This window comes from Orbilia oligospora (genome assembly GCF_000225545.1).
Source record: "Orbilia oligospora ATCC 24927 unplaced genomic scaffold scaffold00173, whole genome shotgun sequence".
Taxonomy (NCBI): domain Eukaryota; kingdom Fungi; phylum Ascomycota; class Orbiliomycetes; order Orbiliales; family Orbiliaceae; genus Orbilia; species Orbilia oligospora.
The window spans coordinates 1,178,604-1,204,919 of NW_011645730.1; the positions used below are offsets into that span (position 1 = coordinate 1,178,604).

General features: G+C 45.5%; 5 protein-coding genes across 5 annotated transcripts; 2 read left to right on the forward strand and 3 right to left on the reverse strand.

The window, feature by feature from the left end:
• Positions 1-103: 103 nt before the first annotated feature.
• On the reverse strand, positions 104-528 carry AOL_s00173g345 (uncharacterized protein; the record flags this gene model as incomplete). Its single annotated transcript, XM_011128087.1, has 2 exons — positions 104-195; positions 273-528. 2 exons carry the CDS (start codon positions 526-528, stop codon positions 104-106), a joined length of 348 nt encoding a protein of 115 aa, XP_011126389.1.
• Positions 529-3,606: 3,078 nt separating this feature from the next.
• Positions 3,607-7,421, forward strand: AOL_s00173g346 (uncharacterized protein; the record flags this gene model as incomplete). The annotated part of the gene is made up of 3 exons (XM_011128088.1): positions 3,607-5,879; positions 6,008-6,051; positions 6,076-7,421. 3 exons carry the CDS (start codon positions 3,607-3,609, stop codon positions 7,419-7,421), a joined length of 3,663 nt encoding a protein of 1,220 aa, XP_011126390.1.
• Positions 7,422-9,191: 1,770 nt separating this feature from the next.
• On the forward strand, positions 9,192-10,268 carry AOL_s00173g347 (uncharacterized protein; the record flags this gene model as incomplete). The annotated part of the gene is made up of 4 exons (XM_011128089.1): positions 9,192-9,657; positions 9,773-9,796; positions 9,881-9,954; positions 10,047-10,268. The coding sequence occupies 4 exons, from the start codon at positions 9,192-9,194 to the stop codon at positions 10,266-10,268; spliced, it is 786 nt and encodes a 261-aa protein (XP_011126391.1).
• A 9,122-nt stretch (positions 10,269-19,390) lies between these two features.
• On the reverse strand, positions 19,391-20,510 carry AOL_s00173g348 (uncharacterized protein; the record flags this gene model as incomplete). Its single annotated transcript, XM_011128090.1, has 2 exons — positions 19,391-20,217; positions 20,303-20,510. The coding sequence occupies 2 exons, from the start codon at positions 20,508-20,510 to the stop codon at positions 19,391-19,393; spliced, it is 1,035 nt and encodes a 344-aa protein (XP_011126392.1).
• Positions 20,511-24,484: 3,974 nt separating this feature from the next.
• AOL_s00173g349 (uncharacterized protein) lies at positions 24,485-24,907 on the reverse strand (the record flags this gene model as incomplete). Its single annotated transcript, XM_011128091.1, has 2 exons — positions 24,485-24,715; positions 24,806-24,907. The coding sequence occupies 2 exons, from the start codon at positions 24,905-24,907 to the stop codon at positions 24,485-24,487; spliced, it is 333 nt and encodes a 110-aa protein (XP_011126393.1).
• Positions 24,908-26,316: the final 1,409 nt, after the last annotated feature.

The window sequence follows — 26,316 nt, forward strand, 5'->3', positions numbered from 1 at the left end:
ACCTTCGTCAACACAAAATATGCAACAAAGTGGTTACGAAAGTGTCTCTGCTAGCCCAGTATAATCGCATATGAATAGCGGAGAATCGATGATAGTATAGTTCTCAAATGGCTGTTTCGCGGCTAAGACTGCCTCGAAGAACCATACCCTGAACCACGGTTCGCCATGCTGGAATAGCCTTGGCTTTGAAGGGACCTGTCTTTTTTTTATTTATTTTCTTGTTAGCAGGTTCGTTTGGGGGGATGGTAAATTTTTTTTTGGGGGGAGCATACTGGATTGACGCGGCAGGTCCGAGAAACCAGAAGCGCCATAGATATGAGCAGGTCTTTGTCGTTGTGCTGTGGTTTTGAGGATCGTGTCGACGTCTTGCCAGTTAATATCATCGTTATTGTTGTTGGTTTTAGAGATATTAGGTGGATAAGTGGGCTCGAGGGTTGGTGACTCGGGTTCTTGCTGCTGGGAGCGAGAACTAGTCCGTCGGTGGGACTGGGACTGGGAATTGGAAGGAGTATAGCAAGGAGCCGGCATCTTTTTTTTATTCTTTCTCTGCTGCGTTGTAGCGTGGGAATGCAGTGGCCAAAAGGGTATTTTTTGACGGACGTGCAGCAGGATCCGTTTAGGATTGTAGGAACGGTTTCTTAGGAGTGAAGGATACTTCGGTAGGCGAATTTAGAACGAGAAGACTTAATTGGAAAAAAAAGGGTTGAATTTGAAAGAATGGCAAAATATATCGACGAGAATTTTCTTTGGAGATTTGAGGTTTATTTATGTTTTCAGTAACTAACAACTGGACTGGTAGAAAGGTAGAATTCTAGAAACAGATATTTTGGGTATCGAGAGGGGTATTTATCTTCAAGACCATGTTCGATATGGCCCTGAACACCTTCAAGCAACATCACTCAAACGAAGTCGTAGGCCTAAATACTAGGTATTGCGCCTCAGAGTAAGGTAAATGAAAAGGCGAAATAGGACTCTTCTTCGGCTTCTCTTCTTCCTCTTTTTTTGTTTTTTGTTTTTTAAGAAAGAAACTTTCCTTGCTAGCAAAGCTATGTCGCCTCGTTCTGGTTCGGTGGAAATAAAATAAATAAAATAAAAATGTACAAAAAATAAAATAAAAAATTAGGACAGCGGGTTAGTTAGGCCTTATATCGCAAGTTCAAGGTTAGGATACTGCTATGGGTTTTGTTTTTGCATCGCCACACAGTTAACTAGCAGCTATAGCTAGCTAGCTAGCACCCACCTATCTAACGTTGGTAACTAGCTTGACTGGTCCGCAAGTTACTAAGTGAGTAAGTTGCGTCTCAAAACACACATATTCCAGGCCCAACCGGTCGCGGCCAGGGCGGATTCTTAAGGGTGCGTGCTATGGAAATTAACCGGGGTATGTTGGTAGCATGAATCTGAGCTTGTGCTAGCTCTATGCAGAGTTGCAGAGTAGCTAGCTCCCGCTCAGAAATACCCTGAAATTCTGTTAGTTTCGTCATTTAGCTTGCTTGCACCTTCGTAAGTTAGAAAAAGAAAAAAGAAAAAAGAAAAGGAGGGGGAACTCAAGGATGGGAAGGGAAGAGCAAGAGGGGGAAAGAAAGAAAGTAGAAAGAAGGATCTCAGGGGCTTGGACAGACTCACAAAATTGATATCGAGCGCAGAGATGGCAACAGCCAACGCAACCCCTTCACCACAACAGAGCAGTCAGATCGACACCTCAGAAAATATTCTTGGTGTCCACACCGGCGCCTTCTGTTGTGCCTCGACGGGCTTGGGGGTTGAATTTCCACGACTTGCTATCGGAGCTCGAGTAGGTCTTGAAGTTTTGCCGGAGAAAGATAGATCCTTGGAATATGGAGCCGGTAGCCACGGCGCAGTCGTTACCTGGCCTTCATTTTCGAAATCTTTCTGCCCTGTGCCAGACACCATGCTTCGAATGCCCCAGTCATACTTATAATTAACGAGACGGAACACTGAAGAATAATTATAAAATAAGAATAAAGCAAGAATAAAATAAAATAAAATAATAAATTATGGAACCCGGCACTTTTCGCTGTGGCGTTCTTCTTTAAGACCCCTTTGAATTCTTCTTCTTATCTTCTTAACAAGAAGAACAGGAAGAAGAGAGGCTCGAGGGAAAAGAATGGGATGGAATCGGAATGGTTGTCTCGGAAAATAGTGTGCTGCGCGAAACGTCCGAAGCTGTGATCGATCTTGCAAGCTTGGACTCGATCCTATAGGCCTTCTGAGCTCTTCAATTTGAAGAAGAGAAAGGGGGACTAGGACAACAGTTATCGATAATTGGGCGTCGGGCGGTCTAGGGCTAGGCAGATATGCCTTCTATTCAAGCTTGAATTCTCTAAAAGTTGCAAACTTCGCAGGTTCAAACAAGAAAAAGTAAAATAAGAAGGTTGGAGAAAAGGTGACCCGATGAAAAATCGCTAGAAGACGGCGCGTAGCTAGGCCATGTAATCAGCGGAGTTATCGTCGAACTAGTTGGAACCGTCGCATTCAGGTCGAAAACTCCATGAAACATTAGAATCTGCTTTTCTGAAATCCGGAAAGGTCTTTTATTAATACCCTCTCTTACGGAACTTATTATCCCGACCAGGCCGCGTACAAACCCGTCACTTCCGAGGCATGTGGGCATCAAGTTTAATCAGATGGACAGGGAATTGCTCCAACGTTTGAGCCCTCGTCATGCGCTTTTGTTCAAAACGCAGAAGAAAAAACCAGGCTCTGCTATGGAAATCTTTCGGGGAAGAAAGATCGAACCTCGTCGCCAACGAACAAGGATGTTGCTCATCGTTCGATTTGTGCAGATTCGAATATTCGATAGCAGAGCCAGCTATAAGGCCTCCGAGTGCATACGCATAATCCCTCGAGTAAATTAAAAATGCTTAGCTTAGCTTAGTAGCTACCAGCATTCTTAAGTTGCTAGATTCTATCTTGAATCTAATCAGCGGCACATGTACAGTCGCAAGAAAAAACGTAAAATTTGACGAACATGTTGACATCGAAAGAGAGCTCCATATGCAATCGGCCTTGTTTGATATTCGATTCGAAAAGCATCTTGAATGCTCGCTCGATCAAACGCGAACACTGATTGACAGATCAGAGCTCCCTGCCTCGTTTCAAAGTTTTCCCACCATTATATAGAGCGCTCGACTTGTGCGTGACGAATGCGAAGATTCAAACGCAGAGTCCACCTGGTTTCGTTACAATATTTACTTCCATCTATAGCTATGCGTTTGCCTGCCCAGCTGAGACGATAGCAATTCAAGGCTGAACTAAATCGCCCAAGTATATAGCAAACAGTTCTCTCATTCCCCCCCGGCACGTTCTTTCATTCAGGAAGACTTTTCAGAACCTTCGGCAAAAGTACTTTAGTCAACAAGATCCCAATCGAAAAACCGTCTGAGCGTAAAGTGCCTTCCACCATTAATATCTTCTCTCACCACGACGCCACTAGTTGATCTTAGAGATGAGTTTGGTCCGTGATACAGACCCTCCCATAGTCTTGTTTCCAGGCCTCGCTCGAGTTCTCAAGTAAGCTTATAAGCTAGTACGGCTATTATCTCATCAATGACAGGGAATCGATATCGATCGATCAACTCCACAATGTTCGCCATCATATCTGTCAATTGCAAAGCTATTGGACGCGGTATTCTTCACCACCTTGAACATTTTCCGAAAAAGCGGAAGCAACGCCATAGATCCTCTCGTAGCCTTCTTCTTACGAAGAACCATTTCTCTCAGCTGAATCCCAGTTCGGCCTCGTCCTCGGAAGATGATATTTCTCTAGAGCCTCTCAAGGCTGTGGGTCAACACTTTCTTACCGAGACTGACACCGACACCGAAAAGGTAATACTTGAGATTCAGGATCAGGATACCGATCATATCGATCTAGCTGGAATATATAGTATTCCTGGCCCCGGCTGTGGCCACGACATCGGTATCACATCGGTATCGCTTCTGAAAAAAATCGAAAGCTGGCTTGCGGAGACGCTTCCACCCGACTCATGCCTCGACGAGAAGCGAGCTCTCATAGCTCAAGATAACCTGGAGGCCCTCTTTGACTGCGCACTCGCTTTCTACGAAGCAGGCAAGCGGTCCGTAAGCGAAAATGCAAACCGTAACTACTTGTCGAGTGAGGATATTCAAAAGGTCATCGCCGCAGCTGTGAGCCAATCAGCAAATCCCGAATTCCGTGAGAGATTGCTTCAAAACTTTCTCGGAAATTCTTATGCCCATGGTCAATGCCTGCCCACCGGATATATAGTTAAGCCTCAGGGTGAAATTCAGCCAGGCGCTCCTGATTCGCCACTACGGTCGCCATCCTCCTGTCCCGCGAAAAACAAGTTAACATCCGGACTCCCAGTAGCCTCGCGAGATCAGTTCCCGTCGGTTCCGTCAACCCTACCGAATCTGGTTAACGTTGATGCGCAACACACGGGGTTTCAGCCAGACGTCCACATTGTTACACAAACCCCACAGCAGCAGCTGAAACCCGCCGCCGTCAATAGCGAGGTAACACGGGTGCCAGCTTATAATTATGATTCTGATCGTACATCATTCCCACCGTTCGATGCAGAAGCCTTAGGCTTCGGATCCACGGTGCCGATGCCCCGGCATCTCGGTTCAATCTCCAATTTCAAAGGACAGAAGACTCATGGCAGGCATTCATCGGATTTGGTCCTACAGCCGTCCCGTCTGCCTTCACATGAATATGAAAGCACGCAGCTACACGACGCTATCAAACGAGGCGATCTACCTATGGTGCAAAGTCTATTAGGTAACAGATTCGATATCTTCAAAGACAACGCACACACAGCCGTCGCTCGACTTCCTGCCAATGCCATCGCCGACTGCGTCCAGTATCGAAGAAAGGACATCCTTTCATACTTTATCAGCCATGATATTAAGTGCTACCCAATTGCGATATGGGAAACGCAGCGATCTGGTGACAACGAACTACGTAAATTTATCACGGCAAAGTATGAAGAACGGGAACGCCAGCTACATCGCCCAAAGCCGGGTTCGTACCAAGACCGGTTTTTACAACTTGGACTCTATGGGGGCGAATCACTTGGGTATTCCCTCCGGGCACCGCTACCCAAAACTCCCACCCGAGGTACCACTTGTAATAGTTCAACACCAGAACAATGGAGTGAAGATTTCGATACTGATGGCATGGGGATTCCCAGTCATGATATGGGAGCTGATAATACCTCCCAATCGGAGTTCAACATCGAAGAGTATTATGGGGGCTACCATAGCGGCTCCGATATCCTCAGCGGCCAGGAAGTGGTACAAGAAGGTCAGGAAGTACGTCATGAAGAGGAAAAAGTATTGGAAGCAGAATTAGATGAAGATGAAGACGAAGATAAAGACGAAGATGAAGATAAACGAGACGTAAATGGGGAAGGATACCAAGGGTACAGGTACAAAGACTACGAAGAGGGTGATGAATATGAAGAGGAAGGGGAAGGGGAAGGGGAAGGGGAAGGGGAAGGGGAAGGGGAAGGGGAAGGGGAAGAGGAAGAGAACAACAGCTATGAAGGTGGAAACTGGGAAGACGGCAATGCTGAAAGACCGCTCGAGTGCGTAGATGGTGGCGAAGGCCCTAATGGAGGCCATTCGATGGATGGATCCGGACCCAGGATTGGTAGCAGTCAGCAAGCAAATCGAGCTACTGGCAAACGTTCCCGCTCTCAAAGGGAAAATAATAACAATGATGACGAGGATCACAACGGACCCCCAGACAAGAGACGCCAGAAACACGACATGGACAACCAGAGCTCGGAAAAATACAACTGCCCCTTCTACGAACTAGATCACACCCGCTACGAAAAATGTCAGCGTATTGCTAGGGCATCCTTCAGTGGTATAAAGTAAGTATAGTAGTATTTTCATGCCTCTTTTATTCCTACAAAAGTAGCCCTTGAAGATTGAAGTTTTAGCTATTATGCTCTTTCTTATGATCGATATGTTATATTAACGCTATCATTCCTTTATATAGGGAGCATTTAAAGCGGAACCATTTCCGAGAAGGCGTTCCCGACGGTATGTATACTAATAAAACCAAAGAAGAGCTGCGTGAGTTCTGTAGGAACTGGTCTTGTAAACAAGACAACTCGAAGTCCACCTTGGTTCAAAAAAATAGTATGATACAGAAAAGCCACTTAACAGAATCTATTTTGGAGACTACACCAACTTCGGGCCAAGGAATTAGCATGGCTGGCGATATCGACGCTACGGTTGCCCAATTCGACCCCTATATGAATCAACCGCTAGATTTTTCATTCCTACCGCAGCTCACCTCCCCAACATCGGGACTTAATTTACAAACGCAAAACCCCCCTATAGCACTCGAACATGGCTTCGCAAAAATGGCTACAGGTATTTCCCAGGCTCCTGCACAGCTAAATCTATTAGGTTCGACACCCACACATTGGTTAGGGCACCCGCTTTACGCTACAATGGATAGTAGCTTCACTCAAAGCACCATTTTCCCTGATGAAATGCTGGCGTTTAAGATGGACCCGCCTCCAAACACCTCGCCACCATATCTTGGAGGGGCGGGAGCACTGTTTATGACCGGTGGGCCACCAGTAGCAACGCCAACAGGAGCGAGAATCCCCCCTTCGCCTTCCTTGAAAGTAGCTCGCCAGTCCAATACGTCCCAGAAGACATGCATGCCGACAGACCCTCATATTAAACGTTGTCTCGACCACCTATACCCGAAAACAGCCACCAGTGAGAGGGCCTCCCAAGAAGCTGGAGAGACACCACCATCACTGCCAACGTCAATGCCACATTCTTTCTCTTCACCTCCCACAGTTCCTATGACTCCTGGTCGTCTCGTAAGCGAGATTAACCAGACCCTCAAGCAGAGTTCTCAAGAATCCGATAAACCATATCCTTCAGCTTCGAGGCCTGATCTCGGTCCAGGCAGCAGTATTCTGGGACAAAATAAAGCATCGACAATAGGATCAGGGTCGCCCTCGTTTCTATCGCTAAATCGTAAAACATCCACTACAGCTACCCATTTATCAGATACAGATCTAACCGCCACTACCGCCCAATTCTCAAACCCGCCCTCCGGCCCAGGAAAGCCTAAGAAAAGGGAAATCAAGGTGAAGCTGGAAGAGCCACAGAAAAGTCCCGAGCGCAAGAGGTGGTATACGCTTCTTGTTAATAATAAGGATGATGTGATACAGAACCTCGATCGCTGGATGACAGAGACCTTGCGGCCTTTGCAGATCTACTTTTCATGGGATCAATATGACTTACAGAATCCTAAAACCGAACAACGGGTCTGCAATCTGGAGGAACTGGTAGAAGAATTAGTTGAAAATCAGTGGGGTGCCCTCGAAAGAAACATTTCACGGTTTTATTTGGTTGAAAAGGAACGCAAGGCGGCACATGCCTAGGCGTCAGAGGCAGTCTCGAAGCACGTTGAAGCCCTATATCTTTGCAGGTCTTATCTTCTGGATTTCTCGTTAGTGTTTTAAATTTAGGTAGCATCATTCTTTCACCATAATTTTAGTATCATTTTCCCCGATTGTTTGATTCCAGATATCCTGTAACCTCATATAATCTTTCTTCCGTCAACCGGTATTTATTCACAAAATTCTATGGGAGTGAATTAATACCAATAGAGTAAAAGAGTAAAAACCCAACAACCTGGGGTTCGCGGGGAATAGCCGATGGTTTGTTGATAGTATCCGTGAGCTTTGGTGAGCGGACGGTCCGAGCCGGATTGGATTACGTAACCATTCATACCATGTTAGTGTCGAACTTGGTTAGTTGTTACTAAAGCCTTCCGAGCTCCGGCCTGGGCCTAATTAATGTGTCAGAGTCATAATGCTACCTCGCAAGAGAGAAAAAAATAAATAAAAAAGTCTTAGCATGAGAATAGATTACGCTCGTGAGCGCTGTTCTGCTGGCTTTTGTCTTAGACAAAGAAGTTTGAAAAGGAAAAAAATTTAAACAGTTAAGCTTCTACCAGTTGTGCCTGTGCTTTTTCACATTCGTGGAAACATATCGGACGAAAAAAAAAATTCCATGGGCTCGGAACTTTATTAAGACAAGATCATACCTTTTATATTTGGGGGAGCACCCTCCAGGCTCCAAATTCCACGCCGTTAACGTCCGTTTTTAAATCTTTGACTATAACGTCGCCCGCATACCTGCACCTGCACAAACATAAAGGAGCCGCATCATCGGTATTGACGAATCAGTCCCCTTGCAGCCGCAGAAACCCGCCAACTGGGATACAGCTTGAATTGTGTCGTTGCGCAGCGAATCAAATTATGGACCCATACTCAACGTTCGTTGGGCCGTCCGAAGCCAACCTCCCAGCTGGTTGTATTTCTTCTGGTCAGTTAAGAGCAGAGAAGCCTTCTTGCAGCCCGCAGGGGTTAGAATCGGGTCGCAAGTCCTGTGGCACTACAAGTCTCCGAGGATGGAGGAGAGTCGTTCTGCACTTCACACCCTCGTAAGTACTCTAAACAACACATAAAATGCAACAATCTCGCCCAGAACAACGCATTCGCTAGCTTCTCCAGTCCGCCCCTCGATGCCCTCGTACCCAACGGTCGACGCACCTGACAGCAGATCTGGAATGGAGGTGTTCGAATAGCTAGAGAATAGCTATGCTGAGTTCAGGCCGAAGGGGCTAGCTTTCAAGGCAGTGCTGATATAGGGATGTAGATGGTTCGCAATAACCATGGGTACCGGAATTGTTTCTATTCTTCTTTATGACCTCCCGTTCAACGCTCCTTGGATTCGATACATCGCCATCGTCCTCTTTTGCCTCAATATAGTCCTCTTCCTCTCATTCTCTTTAATATCGGTTCTAAGGTACTTGATGTTTCCGGGACTATGGGGATTTATGATACAGCATCCGGTGCAATCACTGTTCATCGGAACGTTCCCAATGGGCCTATGCACGATTATCAATATGATTCTATTGGTTTGTCTGCCTTGGGGCGAGGGTATGCTTACTCTGGCCTGGGCGCTTTGGTGGATCGATGTTGCCATATCTTGTGCATGTTGCATGTATATGCCATTCGTGATGTAGGTTCCCCGCTCTCACCCTTATTGTCTCGACGAGGTTCTTAAGTACTAGTAGTTATCGGAAACCCTACTAACAAACATATCCCCCCAGAATGCATATTCATGAAGCAAAGCTAGGTACCATGACAGCTGCTTGGCTTTTACCGATTGTGTCGCCTATCGTCGCAGCAGCATCGGGTGCCTTGGTCGCTGGCGCCATGACAGAGAGTCACCCCTCACATGCTCTCTGGACGCTCGTAACTTCGTATGTCCTCTGGGGATGTGGTGTCCCTCTCGCTATGGTCGTCTTGGTCATGTACTTCCAAAGGCTAGCTTTGCACCATCTTCCGACTCCGGAGGTTATTGTTTCGGTTTTCCTGCCCCTCGGGCCTCTAGGGTCTGGTGCTTTTGGGATCATGAAACTCGGAGAAGTCGCAAATGTTTTGTTACCGATCACTGGGACTTTACCCGCAGTAAAGGACGCCATGGCAGGTGGAATTCTCTACATCCTAGGATTCGCGGTTGCCTTGGTGATGTGGGGTTTTGCTCTGGTATGGCTTTTCTTCGCTGTTGCAAGTATTACGAGGACAAGATTTCCGTTTAATATGGGTATGTCAAAAAAAGCGGTCCTATTTCTCTTCGTTCCGTAGTCTTAGGAGAATAAACAGTGGGAACAGCTACGATGGTATCAAATACGCTGACATGTATATTTTTTTTCTGGTAGGATTCTGGGGCTTTGTCTTTCCAGGTAAGAGTCACATCCGTTCACTGATGCGCGATGGTCCACCACACCCGCCGCCAAACACACACACACTAATCGGGAATCTCACAGGTGGCGTCTTCGTTCTTGCTACAAACCAGATTTCGAAAGAACTGCCCAGCGGGTTTTTCAAAGTACTCACCATGGTAAGAAAATTCTTTCGCACACAACGAAAACTCTGCCTTTTCCCCCAGAACAGTTGTTAACGGAATTTTTTTTTTCCCTTTTCGAAATTTAGATATTCACAATGATTATTGTCCTACTTTGGATATTCGTCTCGGTCAGGACAATCGAAAAAACACTCACTGGGAAACTCATCTTCTCACCTTGTGTTCAGCAATACCAAGAGAATAGAATGAAGATGACGAGGTGTACTAGTGGAGAGGTTGATATTGTTCCCGGCCCTAATGGCTGTGGAAATTCCGCAACCCGGGAGGAGATGACATGTGCAGGACTTTGATTGCTGTAGGATATTCACTAGCCGTCTTTGTAACACTATTGTTATTTTCCGTTGTTTTCATGTACCTTTGCATATAGTGTTCTCTTTTTGTCTCAATCATAATTAAATAATTGCTTCATTTCCTGAATGTAGTCTTCGAATATGAGGGATAACCCACAACCTCCAACCTGAAATAAAGGAGTAACATCACATCCGTCAGGGCAATGTATGCATCCGAGGCACGAGTGGAGATCACATAGCATACGTGGATCCACAAGGCGATACGGTTATGGGGCTTTCAACCGTCTACGCATATACGTTTCGGCTACGGAGTACCAAATACATTCCATATGCCCAACGGCAATTAGAAATTTTCAATCGCTGCAACCGTTAACCAGGATGAGTGAATGGGTAGTTCCGTTTGCAAAATTATGCAATGTTCGTCTCACATATGTACATACGCGGGTTAATTCGAGTTTTCCCGGGTCTAGTTGATTTAGGTGGAAGGTCGATTCGTTCGTTAATAGCTATTTCCTTATCGAAAATACGAAGCGTTAGGAGAAGGAATATGTGATCTTCACAAATCGCTAATATCGATAGAACGAGTACGGTTGCAATTGGCTTTTTAACCCAACTTCAAGAGGTTCTTTTTCTCCGTATGGAAATATTCAGCTTTTTAGTTCTCATGCTCTCAGGATCTCACCGGTCAGTTTCGGCAGTTGGGGCAAGTCTAATTACCGTCGACTTACCACACCATGGCGTTGGCATTTCGTCCTTGATGGTATAAGTTTACTATTCTTCAAGTTCCCTTTCGCTGTCATAAATGTCATAATATTGGTGTTCTGAGATCTTGAGTTTCCAGGACCGGTATTTGAGGCCTTCTGCTGGCAAGAATATCTCCCGGAAACCTCATAGAGTTGCATGATATATCGTTCAAAACCTAGAACACCAAATTCTCAAGAACTATTGAGTAATCCGCCGCTAGCTGGAAGGTATCTCCCTCCTCGAAGTAGTTCGATCGAAGTTTTCAGTGTTTCGACCTTTGTCGTTCGAAAGGATTCAATTCGTTTCGCTCTTACTAAACTACGCCTTAATATCCACAGTCCGCCATATCACTTCATCCCTTAAACCCTTACAAGTATTTCTCGGATAACGTGGCAAATTGACGGATAGATGAAAAGGAACGGAATTTCCCCTCCCTGTAAATACTAGTGTCACATGAATACATTTAGGTACTAATATACAAAAACACAACAATCCAAGATAAACTAAACCAGTATTTATACATCCATGTTGGTACAAATTCGATTGAAGACGAATGGAAAGAGCCTCAGAGCCTATTATCCAACATACAGGTACGTGGACCCCCCCCCTCCCCCCCATACAGCCTACTTACGTGGTACCGACAAGGCAACGTTACAGATACATACGCGTACGGCTAACAGACCGCCTTAACTTCTCAGTCTATCCCTGTGCAGCCACAATTATCATGTTAGCTATTTTTTTTTTCTCTTTAAGAGAAATCAAGTTATGTATGTATCAAGTTATAATAGACAAGGGGGGATGGGGGTATCGGAAGGAAAGAAAGAAAGAAGAGGACGGGAGTATATTGAAAGGGACTTTCGCATGGTTGCACGATGAAGTTTCGAAACCATTCTCCCAACAATAAATTGTCCAATCATCGAGTAAAGTCCTGGGTAAATGAGGACGTCGAAAAGGGGTTCATTGGAGATACCTTTGCGAGCCGTCTAAGAGGTACCTTCCCAACCCCTTCATCCATGCTAGCAGATCAAAGTGGCTTTCTTTAAGGAGAGTGGGTCATCAAAATAGTTCACTGGTACCGGGCCATGAGGGCGACACCGTGACCGGTGATACCGTGGCCTGGGAAACCGGTCACGTTGCGCCCCATACCCAGACACCATGGAAGGGTGGAGTGGAGTGTAAGGTATATAGCCATCTACAGCGCAGAGCTGCAGAGAACTTGTCCGCATTGTCCAGCATGACAGATCATAGATCTATGGCGCTGTCGACCCCGCTTCTGAAAGAAGCCCCACATATGCGCCCAGCGATCCCAATATAGAAAAGTCGGAAGGGGCATAGTAATAACAGAATGGATCAACTAAATCTAAGAACAGACACTGTCATGATAACACTAGAAACAGGTGACAAGTAGGCAGCACCTTTCCGTAGCACGTCTTGTCTAGAAACTTTAGGGAATATCGAATAGAATGGGTTTATCCCAGCTCGACTCAAGTTTCTGTGCCTCCCGTTCAAAGGATCCAGAGCCAATCAGATTTGCGAGCAAGGTTCACCGACAGATGCTGGATGCCGCTTCTGCTGACATGTATATGTGGGTATCAAGGAAAAATTCGCAAAGGACGGTCCTCCGCAGACGTGTACGCCGTGCCAAACGAATCGCGGGCAAAATGCGACTGTGGCGGTCTAGTCTTAGAGCTCGAGCCCGGCCTGGCGGGTGGGGTCTACTAAACAATTTGAATATAAAAGCCACCTGCATGTACATATGTGTGTGCGTCCATACAAGGTACATACATACATATATACATATATCTAGTTGGCTTTGAATAAATATTTTAGTTTGAGACCCACGTAGCCACAATTTGATTTAGATGTGTATTTTAAGCTTATGGGAGGGGGCCACGGATCTGGAGGCGTGTACCGCTGACAGCGACACTATTCCAGAGCCAGCCAGGAACGTTCGAACGTGATTCAGATTCTTATGTCTGGGGTCGAGACTTCAATATCGGGGTCTCTTACTGATCAAAAAATCGGAATGAGCCTTACAGGAAGAAAAAACAACGTCAATATCGGCTTCCGGGTTTCGAATTCGACTGTTGATTGCCATGCATCCAGGGAAGCTATATATCTCCCGGGTCGTCAAAGCCCAGTGCATAAAGTGGCGCGCCGTTCGATCGATACCTGAGAAAGGTGGGAAATGAGTCAATTAGACAACATGTAACATGATAGATTCATGAATACATTCGCCCGCAGATGCAAGAGAAATCTCGTGATACTTGAGCAACTACTTGTCCCAAAGCACTCGGCAATGGTATTGCTGATTACGGTGACTCCGAATACAGCAGGCAATTGATTCCTGGGTTGGCTGTTGTAAGCATTTTGCAGGCTTTGCGTTGGCTTTGTAAGGGAACCATAATCTAGCCGCCTGAACCGAACGAATCACAAGTGGCTTCACGATGCTTCTTCATCATAAAATATTCAGCTTTCGAGCTCATTCTTCCTCGAAAGGAATCCATAGCATGATATTAGGTACTAGCGCTGCACGGTTTTTTTTTTTTTTTTTAATTCATCCGTTGACTGTTATACGTGATATGCATGGTGGGACTGCAGTTCAGCCTTACGACTGACATGATATTCAACCTCGCTTCTGTCAGTCAATGGCATATTGCGGCGTGGCCTGTCAGTAGCTAGAAAAGGATAAGGATATGCCTTCCGAACTTTCAGCTCATCCCGATTTAGTCAACTGGTATCAGTGCTCTGCTTAATTTGGGCTCTGATAGCTCCACTTTAGTACTTAGGAACACTGACCAACCCCCAAAATAATCCTCCACATGATATAATATTGAATGACAGATACTGGTATGTAGACCGGTGGCATGGAAAGGAACTAAACTGGAATGCCTCGATCGATAGTGGGGTATCTGTATTCCGGCTATTGCATGCATTGGCCTAGTATACCAAATACTTACTCATTATGATTCAGAATCAGATTCATTGTAGGATTCGATAATATCGCCGGTGAAATGTCCTCTCCTTCCGCAGTGGTGACATTCAATTGATCGAATACTCCAATTGGCCATGGTATTGCACCAAGAAAACTCTGCATTGTGAAAGATCTTAAGAGAAGGGCGCAAATGCATGTATGCACGCTCTAGAAGCCAGGATAATTGATACTAAAATGACCCCAGGGACAATGCATATTGACTACAAACAAGGCCTTAAGCCCTTGAGGACTCAATCATTATCCAATACCATGACTATTGCTTGCTTCAAATTCTGTCATACCGCTTCACCGTACGACATGGGATATGTTAGCTTCATGTATTATAGTCAACCCGCTCCCGATCGTGAACATTCGCCACTCGGTAGATGGATCTCTCGGTGGTGGCTACCTCGCTGTGTTCGACGATTCAGCCTTACAGCCCTGCATGCACTTTGATGAGGAAACGAACGGCTCCACCCCAAGACGCTATCACCGAACCGAGGTAGGTCTGAATGAAAAAGCTTAACCTCAAGCTACTAGCTCCGCAGCTGCTCGAGCTTCTAAAATAGAGCTCGCTGGTATACTGAGGTGTCTACGAACTCGCGAACTACACCAGCTCCGCAATTGATGTCAATTTTAAGACATCGCTGGCGCTTTCTCAGCTGCCTAATCATATCCGAATGCGGACTAAACCCCACATAAGAACTGTGGCATGTCTATGTAGAAGAATGAGGAAAATATGCCCCGAAAGTCTCACAATGAGGGAATAACAATATAGTTTGCGCGATAGGATGCATTGTTACGTCTCCGTGCTTTCAAAAAATGGTGATCGGTAGTACAAGCTAAGAGCTCAATCGAATATCGAATCCAGCCGCCAGCCGGCGGACATTGCCATTTGCCTTCAGCCCTATGGGAGTGGTCTGCATCCTGGCTAGTTTATTTCATTGTTTTCGTCCTTGTCGATACGATCGGCAAGGGAAATGTTCTGCAGAATATTTAACTAAACCTTCAGAGGAAAGTGCTTTTTGATATTCCTCGCGCACTCCGACAGTATAGTTCTTTTCGTGTAGTTAAACTTGAACTAAACCATGCATAGGAAACTAACACCCAGAGCGAGTTTCTGCAGAGACGATCGTAAGATTCTTAATCGGTTAGTTTTACTTCGAGAAATCATTCTCGCAGGGCTGAGTAAAGTTCTACAAGGTTACTTCTCGAATACGAACGTGATGGGGATCTTCCTAGCCTTCGGAACTATGCTTTCCCTGCAATCAGTAGCACAATTTGCCACTATATATAGGACTTGGCCGGACAAACATTCATCATATCCTTGTCCTTCGGGAAACTCGACAAACAGCATTTGAAGCACGTGGGTCCGCCCTACCAGAACCATATAGCAGAAAGTAATAATCAAGGGTTGCCGGGTCGATCAACCCTCTTTGCCCAATTAATCATGGCGATGATGCTTCGCCGACAATCAACTGAGCCTTATGACACCAAGTCCAAAGAGATAATGATCTTCCTATTCTTTAGAGATTTCAAGTAAACTTTTCGCACATTCGGATTCCAAATTGAAGCTTAGCGCTCCCGTCGAGTCCGTTGGGCGCGAGCTCCTCGCAGTTCGGGAGGTGCGAGGTCTCGATAGTAATGTCACGAAATCTTCCGGGACCCATAACGACGATCCCACGTCTAGGGAGCCGGAGAACTTCTCGAGTGTATTTTGTACCAGGTACTTCTGGTTCAAAGCTACATAGCTTCGCTTGAAGTCTGATAAGAGAAGATATTTGAAGTTCGGCGCTGTCATCTCCTTAGCATAAGACATTCGTTGCCTGGCAAAATTGCAGCCTTATAGGACCTGAGTATATGTTTACAGGCAGGGCCTAGGGCAGGGTATTCATAGAAGTAAAGATTTTCATCAAATTCCTGAGAAGACAAACCTGTGACAATAATCATTTTTTCTACAAGGCTTCGACATGACTCTCGAGGTACCTATTGGCTACCTATTTCCTCTTCCTGGATGTAACACTCCATTCAAAGAATGGAACAGTTGATTTCCTGTGTAAAAGTGGTCGTCAGCTTGACAGCCGGGCCAGCTTGGTTGGAACCGGAACGCAGATGCGGCCCCTCTCCGTAGTCTGGGGCCCTCTCCGCAAACTCGCTAACTGAACCGATAATGCGGCGGCGAGCAATCGGGCCACGATTTATTTCGCAATGTCTCCTTGGCATTAATTTCTGGAGCTGAACAGAATGTGTGGATGATTCCAGCGACAGGATCACCGATACTCGTGCCCGAAAGGTTTGTATTGCAGTTATACTATGTTTTCTTAAGCTTCTGCAGCAGAGCGAAATAGGCTGCCGTTCGTAGGAGCGCACGAGTCATTTTTTTTTTGTGAATCTAGTTCGATCAGAAGAAGTCCAGAATTTCGAAGATATACTGGACGGATCCGAACAAGTTTTATGGATATGTGTCAGTCGACTTGGAAGTGAGTGTTGTGGAGGGCACCAAGACGACGCTGCGACCAGGGTATATCCGGGAACTCCGCCCTTTATCGATATGCGGATGCTCATGATGTGGCATCGTGATGCGAGCTGCTTTAATCGATAATGAAATTTCGAAAGGCTCAAGGATGCTCGTTATCACCATTCACGTCATATGCGGTCGACTGAAGCAAAAAAGTGATCCGAACTCCCATTGACCAATAATCGAATATCGCGAAATGCAATGCAAGTGCAGGTGAAGGTTTATTTGGAGCTTCGAAGGAGCTCATGGGCGAAGCTCATGAACTCCACGCGGGTCGCGGAGCCGGTCGCTGGATTATGCACATTATCGCGGGCTTATACATTTTCACGAGAAATAACCGGGTCCCATGCAAAAGGCTGCGCTGAAAGCCGAGCATCTCCTATACTTACATAGCAAAGGTGCTGAAGGAGCTCGAAAGTAGTAATATAGTATGTAAGGAAGTAGCTCATAGCTCGTAGCTAGCAGAAAGCTTGACATGATGTTGCAACGTTGACGCGGAATTCGAAAGCTTACGATCGCGTAAGAGCCCCTTCAAACCCCGAGATATGCGTCCCAGGGTTCGTACATACATGAGCATGCTATCTTTAACGCAAAGGAAGCTGTCGAGATACATGATACATCAGCATCCTGCTTAGTTTTATCTTTTTTGCCTTCGTGTCACAGCAGCCCAAACGCTTACTTATCCCTTTGCAAGCAAGTAGATTTCCGGACACAGGCTTGCGCACGGACTCCAGCTGCATATGGGTGCTGGGGAAAGAAGAGCCCCACAATCGACATAGCTTCCAGGTACGGGCCTCTTCGATTAAATTCTGGCTGGATCCCATAGACAACACGCAAGCTAGCTAACTGTCGGCCGTAATACGTACATACTGTGGCTATACGAGTGTTTGTCGCTCTCTGTGGGTCGAGTTTACAAGGGGGGTTCGATGGAACCCTGGTAGAAGTTTTGTTTTCTCCACCAACTTCCGGCCTTATGGTAAGGTTTGGATGCTTGTGCAGTGGTGTTTGCTTGCATAAGCCTGAGCGCAGGTAAGTGAACAATGCAGTGAATAAACCAGCACTCCAACCAGCTTCCGACTTATACTCGTACAAACTCATGGATATTTACACGAGCTTCAAGGGTTCTCTCCTACCAATCTTCTTTGCGAACTTGGAGTTGTTTCTATATGTAAAAACGAGGTAAATCAGCCTAAAGAATACTCCTGGGGGACGACTTGCACCTCTAAGACTTTTTTCCGGTCTGGATTATGATTAGATTTGAGACTAGTGACGGATAGATTCGCCCCCACGTGCTTACATAAAGACTGAACTTGTCTAGAAATTTCAAAGACAAATTGATTATCAGAGAGTGGAGCCTGGGAGTATACTAGTATAGTTGAGGGTATTTGATATTCAAAATAAAATAATCAAAGCATAGCTCCTCAAGCGACGGCGGAATTGATTCCCGCGGGTCTAGTATCGGCTTTCGGCTTATGCCAGGGCCTCAGTATACCCGTATTATATAAGACCGGAGATTGCAACAAAGTCCATCGGGTCAAACCCCGATATTTATTCATCCAGGCCATGAATATTATTTATCTTGAACGGCCCGCCGTGGCCATTTTTCGCAAATTTGAAGATGTGTATCCTTCCTTGCGAATCATATAGGTCCGTTTAGTCAGCCAGGTTTGGGGCCTAGCCCGTGAGTGGATTCTCCGAATTGGGGTGATCGTCATTGTCACTATAGGAAAAGGGTCCCGTTTCTTGATGTTTTATAATCTCGCTGTATGTGGTCTAGTAGATTGTGGATTGATACCCAGACGTCCAAGCGGCTGTGCCGAAAAGCTTCGAAAGGGAGCTAGAATGTTCTTGTGTGTGACGATGTCATCAGCTCACACGCATCCACAAGATAAAATAAAATAAAATAAAATCATACTTAATTCAACATAAATATATAAACAGGACCTGTTAACTCGATTTGGAAAGCTATTGTGGGTCTAAAAATGTGGTCGAATAGGATGGTTGGATTTGAAGGGTTGCTTCAAGGGTGTATTGCATAAGACTTGGATGCTCTAGCCGGTGTTCGGAATTTAGCTGCATGAAGCCTCTGTCGTATGTATGTAGGTACTTTAGGCACGGTACATAACTTGGGACGGAGTCGGGTAGACTTGAGTGGAATACATGCGGTTACTCATCAAAGTATCTCTTTGCTGCCGTCTTAGTAGGAATTCCTCACAGTGGTACTTTTATGATTAGTCATGGTCATAGAGGGAAAAAGGCCTAGGGCTCCTTCCAAAAGAAGAGTTTACAGTATGGCTACGGACTTTGCTAGAGCAGAGTTCTTTTTTCTCTTTTTCTTAAAAAAAAATTCAAGTTGGCGCTTTATTTGCGACCAATTCTTTATTCGTCTCAGTAGGTATCTAGATACAGGATGCAGCGGCGTTTGATGGTACAGAGGGAGGAATGGAAGGAAGAAGACATAAGATATATTTAATGATGACAGATGAAAACAAAAGAAAGAAAAAAAGAAACTTTCAGAAGACCGTACCCAGAAAGAGAAAAAGTTCAAAGAACAAAAAGAAGAAACGAGTAAAAGTTGTAAGATGAAAAGGTATCTTTAAAGAAGCGAAAGTATAATGAAGAGGTATCACAGAAATGGCAGCGAATGTAAACGGTGATATACACCAATAGTTGAACGAGTGACCAGCCTTTGAAAAGGGGGGGAAGTGAAAAAAAAAAAAAAAAAAAAAAAACTCGTAACAAAGGAAAGCTTTTTATAACCATAAAGCCCATGATTCGCCAAATGAAAGCAGAAAGCAAAAGGAAGCAGCAGATAACTCCAGCGCAAGATGCAAAGCCCAGGTATTAAGAACAGTTTAGTGGATTATTGCAAGATGGTTTAGAAGTTCACGGGGTAAGTCCCTGGTTCTGTGGGAGCTCGTCGTGGAGCTGCTGTTCCCTCCAGAAATCAGCCCATTGGAGAACATCCTCGCCGAGAAGTTCGTTTTTGATACCATAAAGGCCGTCTTCAAATTCGCGGTCTTCCTCACCACCACTGACATCTCCTTCGTGCTTTGCAGTGGTATAATTGCTGCTGGCGCTGCGTGTCATATCCGATGCTGGGCTAGCTGCCATTCTCATATTCCAGTCTTGAACGTATTGTAAGGAGGCGTGTTCTTCTGGGAAGTCCCAAGCACTAGCTGGGTTTTGCCAAGATGGCTCACCAGTCCATAGATGATCCTGCTCAGTAGCAAGGTCGACAATATCCGGGCTAATTCTGAGACCGTCAGAAAATGTTCCAGAGAGATCGTAGTTGCCAGCCATAGCCTGTTGCAGATATGGGTCATATGCTAACTGACTGGTCTCCATCATATCTTCGGCACCATATGGAAGAGGGAGGATTGTGGGTGGACACGATGGGTATGCCTTCATTGGGTATCCCTGGGGCATGGCATCAGAAATGTTGTAAAACCCAGGAGTGGGAGGAGAAAGCATAGTGTGACGGCGTTCTTGTTTCCTGGCTTGCTGGTAGAGTGGTGGGCTATGGAATGGAGTCTTAGGCTGCGGAAGATGTGATAGTGATCTCCTCTTAGTCTGGTGGTCCTGTGGAGCGCTCTGACGAGGGAAGGTATAGGCGGTCTCGCCAGGAGACGCTCGGGACTGTGGTGGGGAATCGGTTTCTGGGGAAGAAGCCCTGTTCTCAAGCTCGAGAAGTCTTCTCTTTAACTTCTTGCCTGAATGATTCCGTTTCATGTTAGTTTCCCGTGCTTTTCCCTAAATATATATGTGAATCATGATATGAGGATCTCAGGCACATACGGTAGTTGCGCTGGGCAATTCTATTCTGTATTCTTCGGCGCTCAGCCAAATCTGTAATCTTAGTCCAATCCTCTTCTGGACGCGCTTGGCTCAACGAGCTATTGCTCGGGCTCTTGCTACGCTTTCTTGGAGTCATATCTGCGGGCATTGTATGCAACATCGCCTGTGTCGCTGTTGGCTCTGTATGAAGTTGGAAGAAGGATTGCATTTGAGGTCGTGTGAGGATGTGTTGCGTTTGCGTTGGAGGTTGACGTTCCCAGCTCAGCTCAGCCGAAAGCCCCAGATTGATTGTTGATTCAACTTAACGTTATTACACTATTACAATAACGAGATTCTACTATTGCGCTGTTGTAGAAAAAGGGATGTCTAAACTCGATTGAAAGGAAGGATAAGACTCAAGGCGGAAAAAGGATCGAAATATGAAGAAAGATGAGAGGAGGGGGTATCGATCGGTGTACGGTGCGCAGTATATATAGGCAATGATGATGCGATGCGCAGGTATTATTATAGAGAAAAGAGAAGGATGCAGTGCGGAGAGATGTAAAGACAAGATGGATAGAGGAGAAGGAGGAGCGCTCTTCGAAGATATATATGTTTTATGACGCAGGAGGACCTGTTCTTCTTATGAATGAATATTGCTTGATGTAGTTTGAGAAGTGTCGTTCCAAAGACGGGAACGAGGCTCTTTTTTAACTTCAACTGCAGACTACTTAGCGGGCCAGTTTTGGATTTTGGAAACAAGGGTGCAGTGCCATGAACGAAGCTCTCTTTACGGAGTACTACAGGCCTGCCCGTCCTCTTCAAGTTGGCCTGTCCAGTGAAGGGAGTCCATGCTATGTTCAACAGGCTGCCCCACGAGCTAGAACCGGCACCGCCGTGCGCTTGAAAGAAAAAAGTAAATATTCTTTAATATGGTCACTGCCAAAAGGAGCTGCATGCATCGACATACACAGCAGTAGTAGGCCCACTGGCTCTGCTATGTGGAAGGTATCCAAGAAGCAAAAAAGAAACTGTACCGAAGTCTTGAAACTTTGCTTTTTGACTGAAGACTCCCATTTTTTTGAAACCCCTGCATGTCAAATGGGTTCCAGGGCCGTCGAGGTACACGGTACAAGTACCGCCCAAATTTGCGATCCTGTCGACTCCGTCCGTTATCCAAATTGGCTCAGGGCAAAAAGGGCGGCGGGTTATTGCTTGGTTCCTTCGCAGCCTCCCAAAATTGCAGGGTTAAAGGCTGCTCCGGTGCATAGACTTCCAAGAGTGTTTGGACTGTTACAGCGCTCTGATTGGTTGCCTTATCGGTTTCCTGCAATAACACCTAAGGCTGTCTAACCGGGAACTCCCCGGAAGACTATCCTCACAAACCCTCATCAACATGGGCGGCTCGGGCCCCGCCCCCTAACAAAGTTTTCCCGGGGGGGCATATTATTAGTATAGGCGGAGCACGAGCATTTGCAGTAGGGATTTTCTTTCCTTCCACCTTCGCGTCGTAGACACGATTGCATAGCACCGGGGCTTTATCAAAGCTACGCCTGGCAATTAACTCGCAAAACTTCACCACCTCCTGCCATTGTATGTATGTGTTTGCTGCGGATCACCCTTTCACATATTTCGCTGGCTTGTTCTATTCTTTGTTTAGTATGGGGGTGTGTCGGTCCCAACCTCCCTGGGCCGGATTGTCTGTACAAGCCGCAAGGCCCCGCCTAATAGGCCTTAGAATTTGAGTATCTGAATCATTTTACTTGACTACATACTCGAGCACTCATATTGAAAAGGCTAGTGAGTAGCTCGTATATCTGAATTTTGCCGTCTTCTTGAGATACCCGATTTGGACGAAATCGAATCAAGTTCCCCAGAAAGGCAGAATCAAGCACTTGATCTCAAAAATTTCTTCCCAAGAGGCGAGGACCGGGTTTCTGACAATTCTTTCTCCGTCGATTCCATAGATAGCTTTACCAAGACTCAATCTTGACAATTAATTAATCTTAGCGGCCTGCAATGTCGCCGCCGCCTCTAGCTAAACTCTCCTTCCACGGATCCAACAAATGAATATTATGTGTAGGGCGCATTGCCGACCGCAGTACTAGTCACCTCACAATCTCTTGAATAAACGTTTCAAGATATATTTCCAACGCAGAAAGGCTGGAAGCTGGCTGGTGTTTGTCATATCTGCAGGATGTCTGTGGGATCCTTTGACCAATCACCGTATGCAGGAAGTACAGATACTCCAATATTAATATTGCAATTCGACAACAAACCCCCCCCAATAACTTGCCAACTCTACAGCGCCTGCGAACTCCTACGAATATGTTGGTATGATGGAATATCATGACCATGGCGCCGCTATATTTTCGGTCTTTGTGGCTTGTCGTGACACTTCAAGAAGCTCTATAATAGGGGCTTCATATGACAGGACCTGTTTGTGCTGAAAATGTGGAACCAATCTGCAAGTCGTGGCAACCGTTGTCCCCACCAAACAAGGGTCCCTGATTTCGATATATTCGCACTTGGCGAAAAAAAAACACCAACCGACGTGGAGCAGAAACCATCCAGTTCGTTATGACTGATTGTTCTCCCTTTTTCATTATCTTGATGGGGAACTCGTCTGGTTTTGACGGGTTTGAACAATCTTCTAACCCTTCTGTTGGGAGGCCTTGAGCTCCAACCAAAACCAAGGATCTCCCCCTGATAACGAGGATATCCGAGCAACAGTTTCTCGGTACTCCTTGACGGAGATCTTGAGAGGCTCTTTTTGTCAAGAGATCTGGAGAGAGACATCTCACAAGGCGAAAGTGGCTCACATCTATAATACTTTTCGATATTATTAGATAGATAAGTCAACGTAGGGAACTAAACCGACCAAAGCCGAGAAGCGATTCGCGAATTCCGAATTCGACTCGTCTACCTGCATAAAGCCGCAGCGGTTTCTTGCATTGCACGCCACATTCTATTGATACCAACCTTTGCGAACAGATAGACGACTCTGTTTACATGTTTCTTTTCAAAATAAAAATGAAAAACAAAAAAATGGAAGGGAAAGGGAAGAAAGAAAGACCGAATTAGCGAAGCCGCAGTCATCGAAAACACACGATGTGAAACAATATTGCGAGAGGAATGTTCTCTTCGGTAAGCACAATGCAACGGAAAACCTTCAAATTTGGACTTTTAGTCTGGTGGCATTGACGAACAACAGCTTTTGTCAGAGTTTTGTCAGCAATCCAAACACTCAGGAAATTTATAATCTACCCGTTTTATAGCCTGAGCAAGTTTTCTTTTTTTAAATTTTTTCTTGAATTTTTTACTTTTCTACCTTTTTGTCTATCCTTCCTGGGATGAATTCCCATCATCCAGAATATTGGGCACAAAGCCTGGTAAACAGCGAGCGCCAACACATCGAGGCTAGTCGAAACGGCTCACACGAACTATCCGCGTGTCCCGTTTAAAACTACGAAGGAGGCGTGATTTATCTTGTTCGTTGCAACGGTGGAAATACGTGATGGGTGTGGGGAGCTTGATTTAGAGTGGATAATTCCTCATAAGTGGCTCTACCGAATCGAGTCGCATTCAGCCGGATGTCGTCTGATATGATTGGAATACCAGAGAACACACACGTTCGTTCTTCTAGGCATCCATATTTCCCATAACCCAAACCGGCCTGACCAGGGACTAGGGTTAGCAGCTTTTGGAATAATTGAACGTGCACGAGCCCTATAAGACTTAACGAGGATGGGTGTACGTGTGTTTTTCCTATACATACTTTTTTCTTCGATATTAAATTTGTTAATTTGACGCTTAAACGGAGCATTTGTTACAATTGAAGCACGGCTGTCCTTACAATGGCGTAGAGCCTGCTGTGAAACGGTCTTAATTATCATTTGTCCATTCGATCCCGACTGGCCGAAACACACTACCCCGTAGGGTGAACAAGGTTCTCAGGATTTCAACTTCCGGGCTCTTGCCTGTGCGCTAACTAGCTAGTAAATTGTTCCATGAATGGTTTGACGACTATTCTTCCCAAATTACTTTACTAGTATGTATGTAGGAAAGGGATATTTGAGGCAGATATCAAAATGCAAAAGAAACTAGGGGGAGGGGAACAGAGCCGTCTACCTGTACCCCACAGTTCTCGTACGATGTCCCAAGGTACTTTACTTGGTTTGGGGTTTGCGAGTCAGTATCAGGCTACTCGGCCACATTAGTGTCAAAAATCTCAAATTCATGGTCGAAAATAACATCGCGGGCGAAATTCGAAAGATTTCTGGCACTTATTCCTTTGGTCCACCTTGCGGGGCCCTTCTGCTTCCATCTATCATTATTCTTGGAAACGTTGTAGTTCTTTTGCGGCTTAGACTTGCACATACCATCCTCGTGAAATGTTTGCGTTGGTTCGGTCGCTAGAGGTGGGGAATATTTCTATTTTTACCAACTGGATGGTGGTGAGGAATCCCGGGTTCACCAACAAATACTTTAGAGGGCTTACAAATTCTGTGACCAGGATTGTACCTGCTCCGGGGAAATTCTCTCCCGGGGAGAAGCACGACCCGGGCCCCCAGGCGAGCAACCCTCAGTATCGATAGCTGATCTATCTGGATCCTGCTTGTCCATTTTTATTCCCAATCATGTCGTGACTGTGATATATATCTCTTGTGCTTTTGGTGGGCAAAGGAATTCATCCTGGGATTGGTACCAAAAGCCGGAAATACTCTACCCAAAACGGTAGCAAAGCCGTGGACACGGAATACCTTAATTATCGCTTGCTAGTGTATATTTCCTATCCCCAGTACAGCCAATAGAAATGAGCCTCATGGGCGGGATATGAAAGCCAAAATACGTATTGATACCAAAATCCTATCGGATAAACTTTTTTGGCTTGCGGGAAACACATGGGGCGCCAAGTTCACGAAACTAGGTTGACCTTTGGAGTTACAGAATGATGAAAACATGGTGTCAATGTGCGCCGGCTGTTGACAATTGGAAAAGAGCCGGGACACGAACATCCTTTGATTCTCAAATCTGGTTATCTGGTTGTGAGAAAACCGCCTATTCCTTATAATTGACGCTTGGCCATGCTCTATATGGAAAAAAATGTATTTCATATCCACTTTCCATCTAGTTAAAGATCCAAAAACCCGGATGGGTATTTAAGCAATTTCGGAGCCATCTGGCGCGAACTCCACGAGGAAAGCTGGGCCAAGAGATATCCTAAAGGTTAGATACTAGTATAAACCTTTTTTACTTTGGCTTATTAATCTGTATTGTATTTAGATTTATATTTCTTAGAATGGACCCAGGGAAAAGATGATCAAGGAAGGATATAACCATCGATCGTAAAAAGTATCCGTGAAAGCACCGAGATTGATTTCAAATCGGCCAAGCCTCCGTTAACGTTGATATATATAGTTATATATGAGATTCGGTATAATGTTGAACTTCCACAGCAGGGAAACCATTTTCCTATTGCAGAATTCTCGCGACATTTGCCGACGATCAAGTATATGGCCCCATATCATCAGTGCACCTCCGTGTAATAATGCCCAGAAGCCGCGAAATTACCTACAGGCAAAATGTTGCAAACTATCAAGGCAAAGCTCTCTTAAGTTCTTGGTTGATCAACTGTCCTATTCCTTGAACTCGAGGTATAAGATAAGGAACCCATGATTCGATCCTTAAAACTGTGTAACAAATATTCATAACGTTAACCCGTGGGGTTGTGATAGAATAGACGGAAGTTCTCCCGCTTAAAAGAGCCTGCAACATGCGAGTTTTGACAGAAAGGAACGTGACCAGCGAATTACGAGGCTCCGTTGAAACAGACCTACCCCCATAAAATTTAGTGAGCGATTACCAATCTGTTCTTCTGCCGTGTGGGTGTGATTACGAATACTTGGAATAGAACGGATTTAAAGTCTGGTATATCCACGGTTGTGTGCTGGTCTGCAAGGCAGCCAATCCAACGTCAAACCCTAGGATCGGGAAGTGCGCACAGATGTTCTCCGCACATACACTAGAAACCT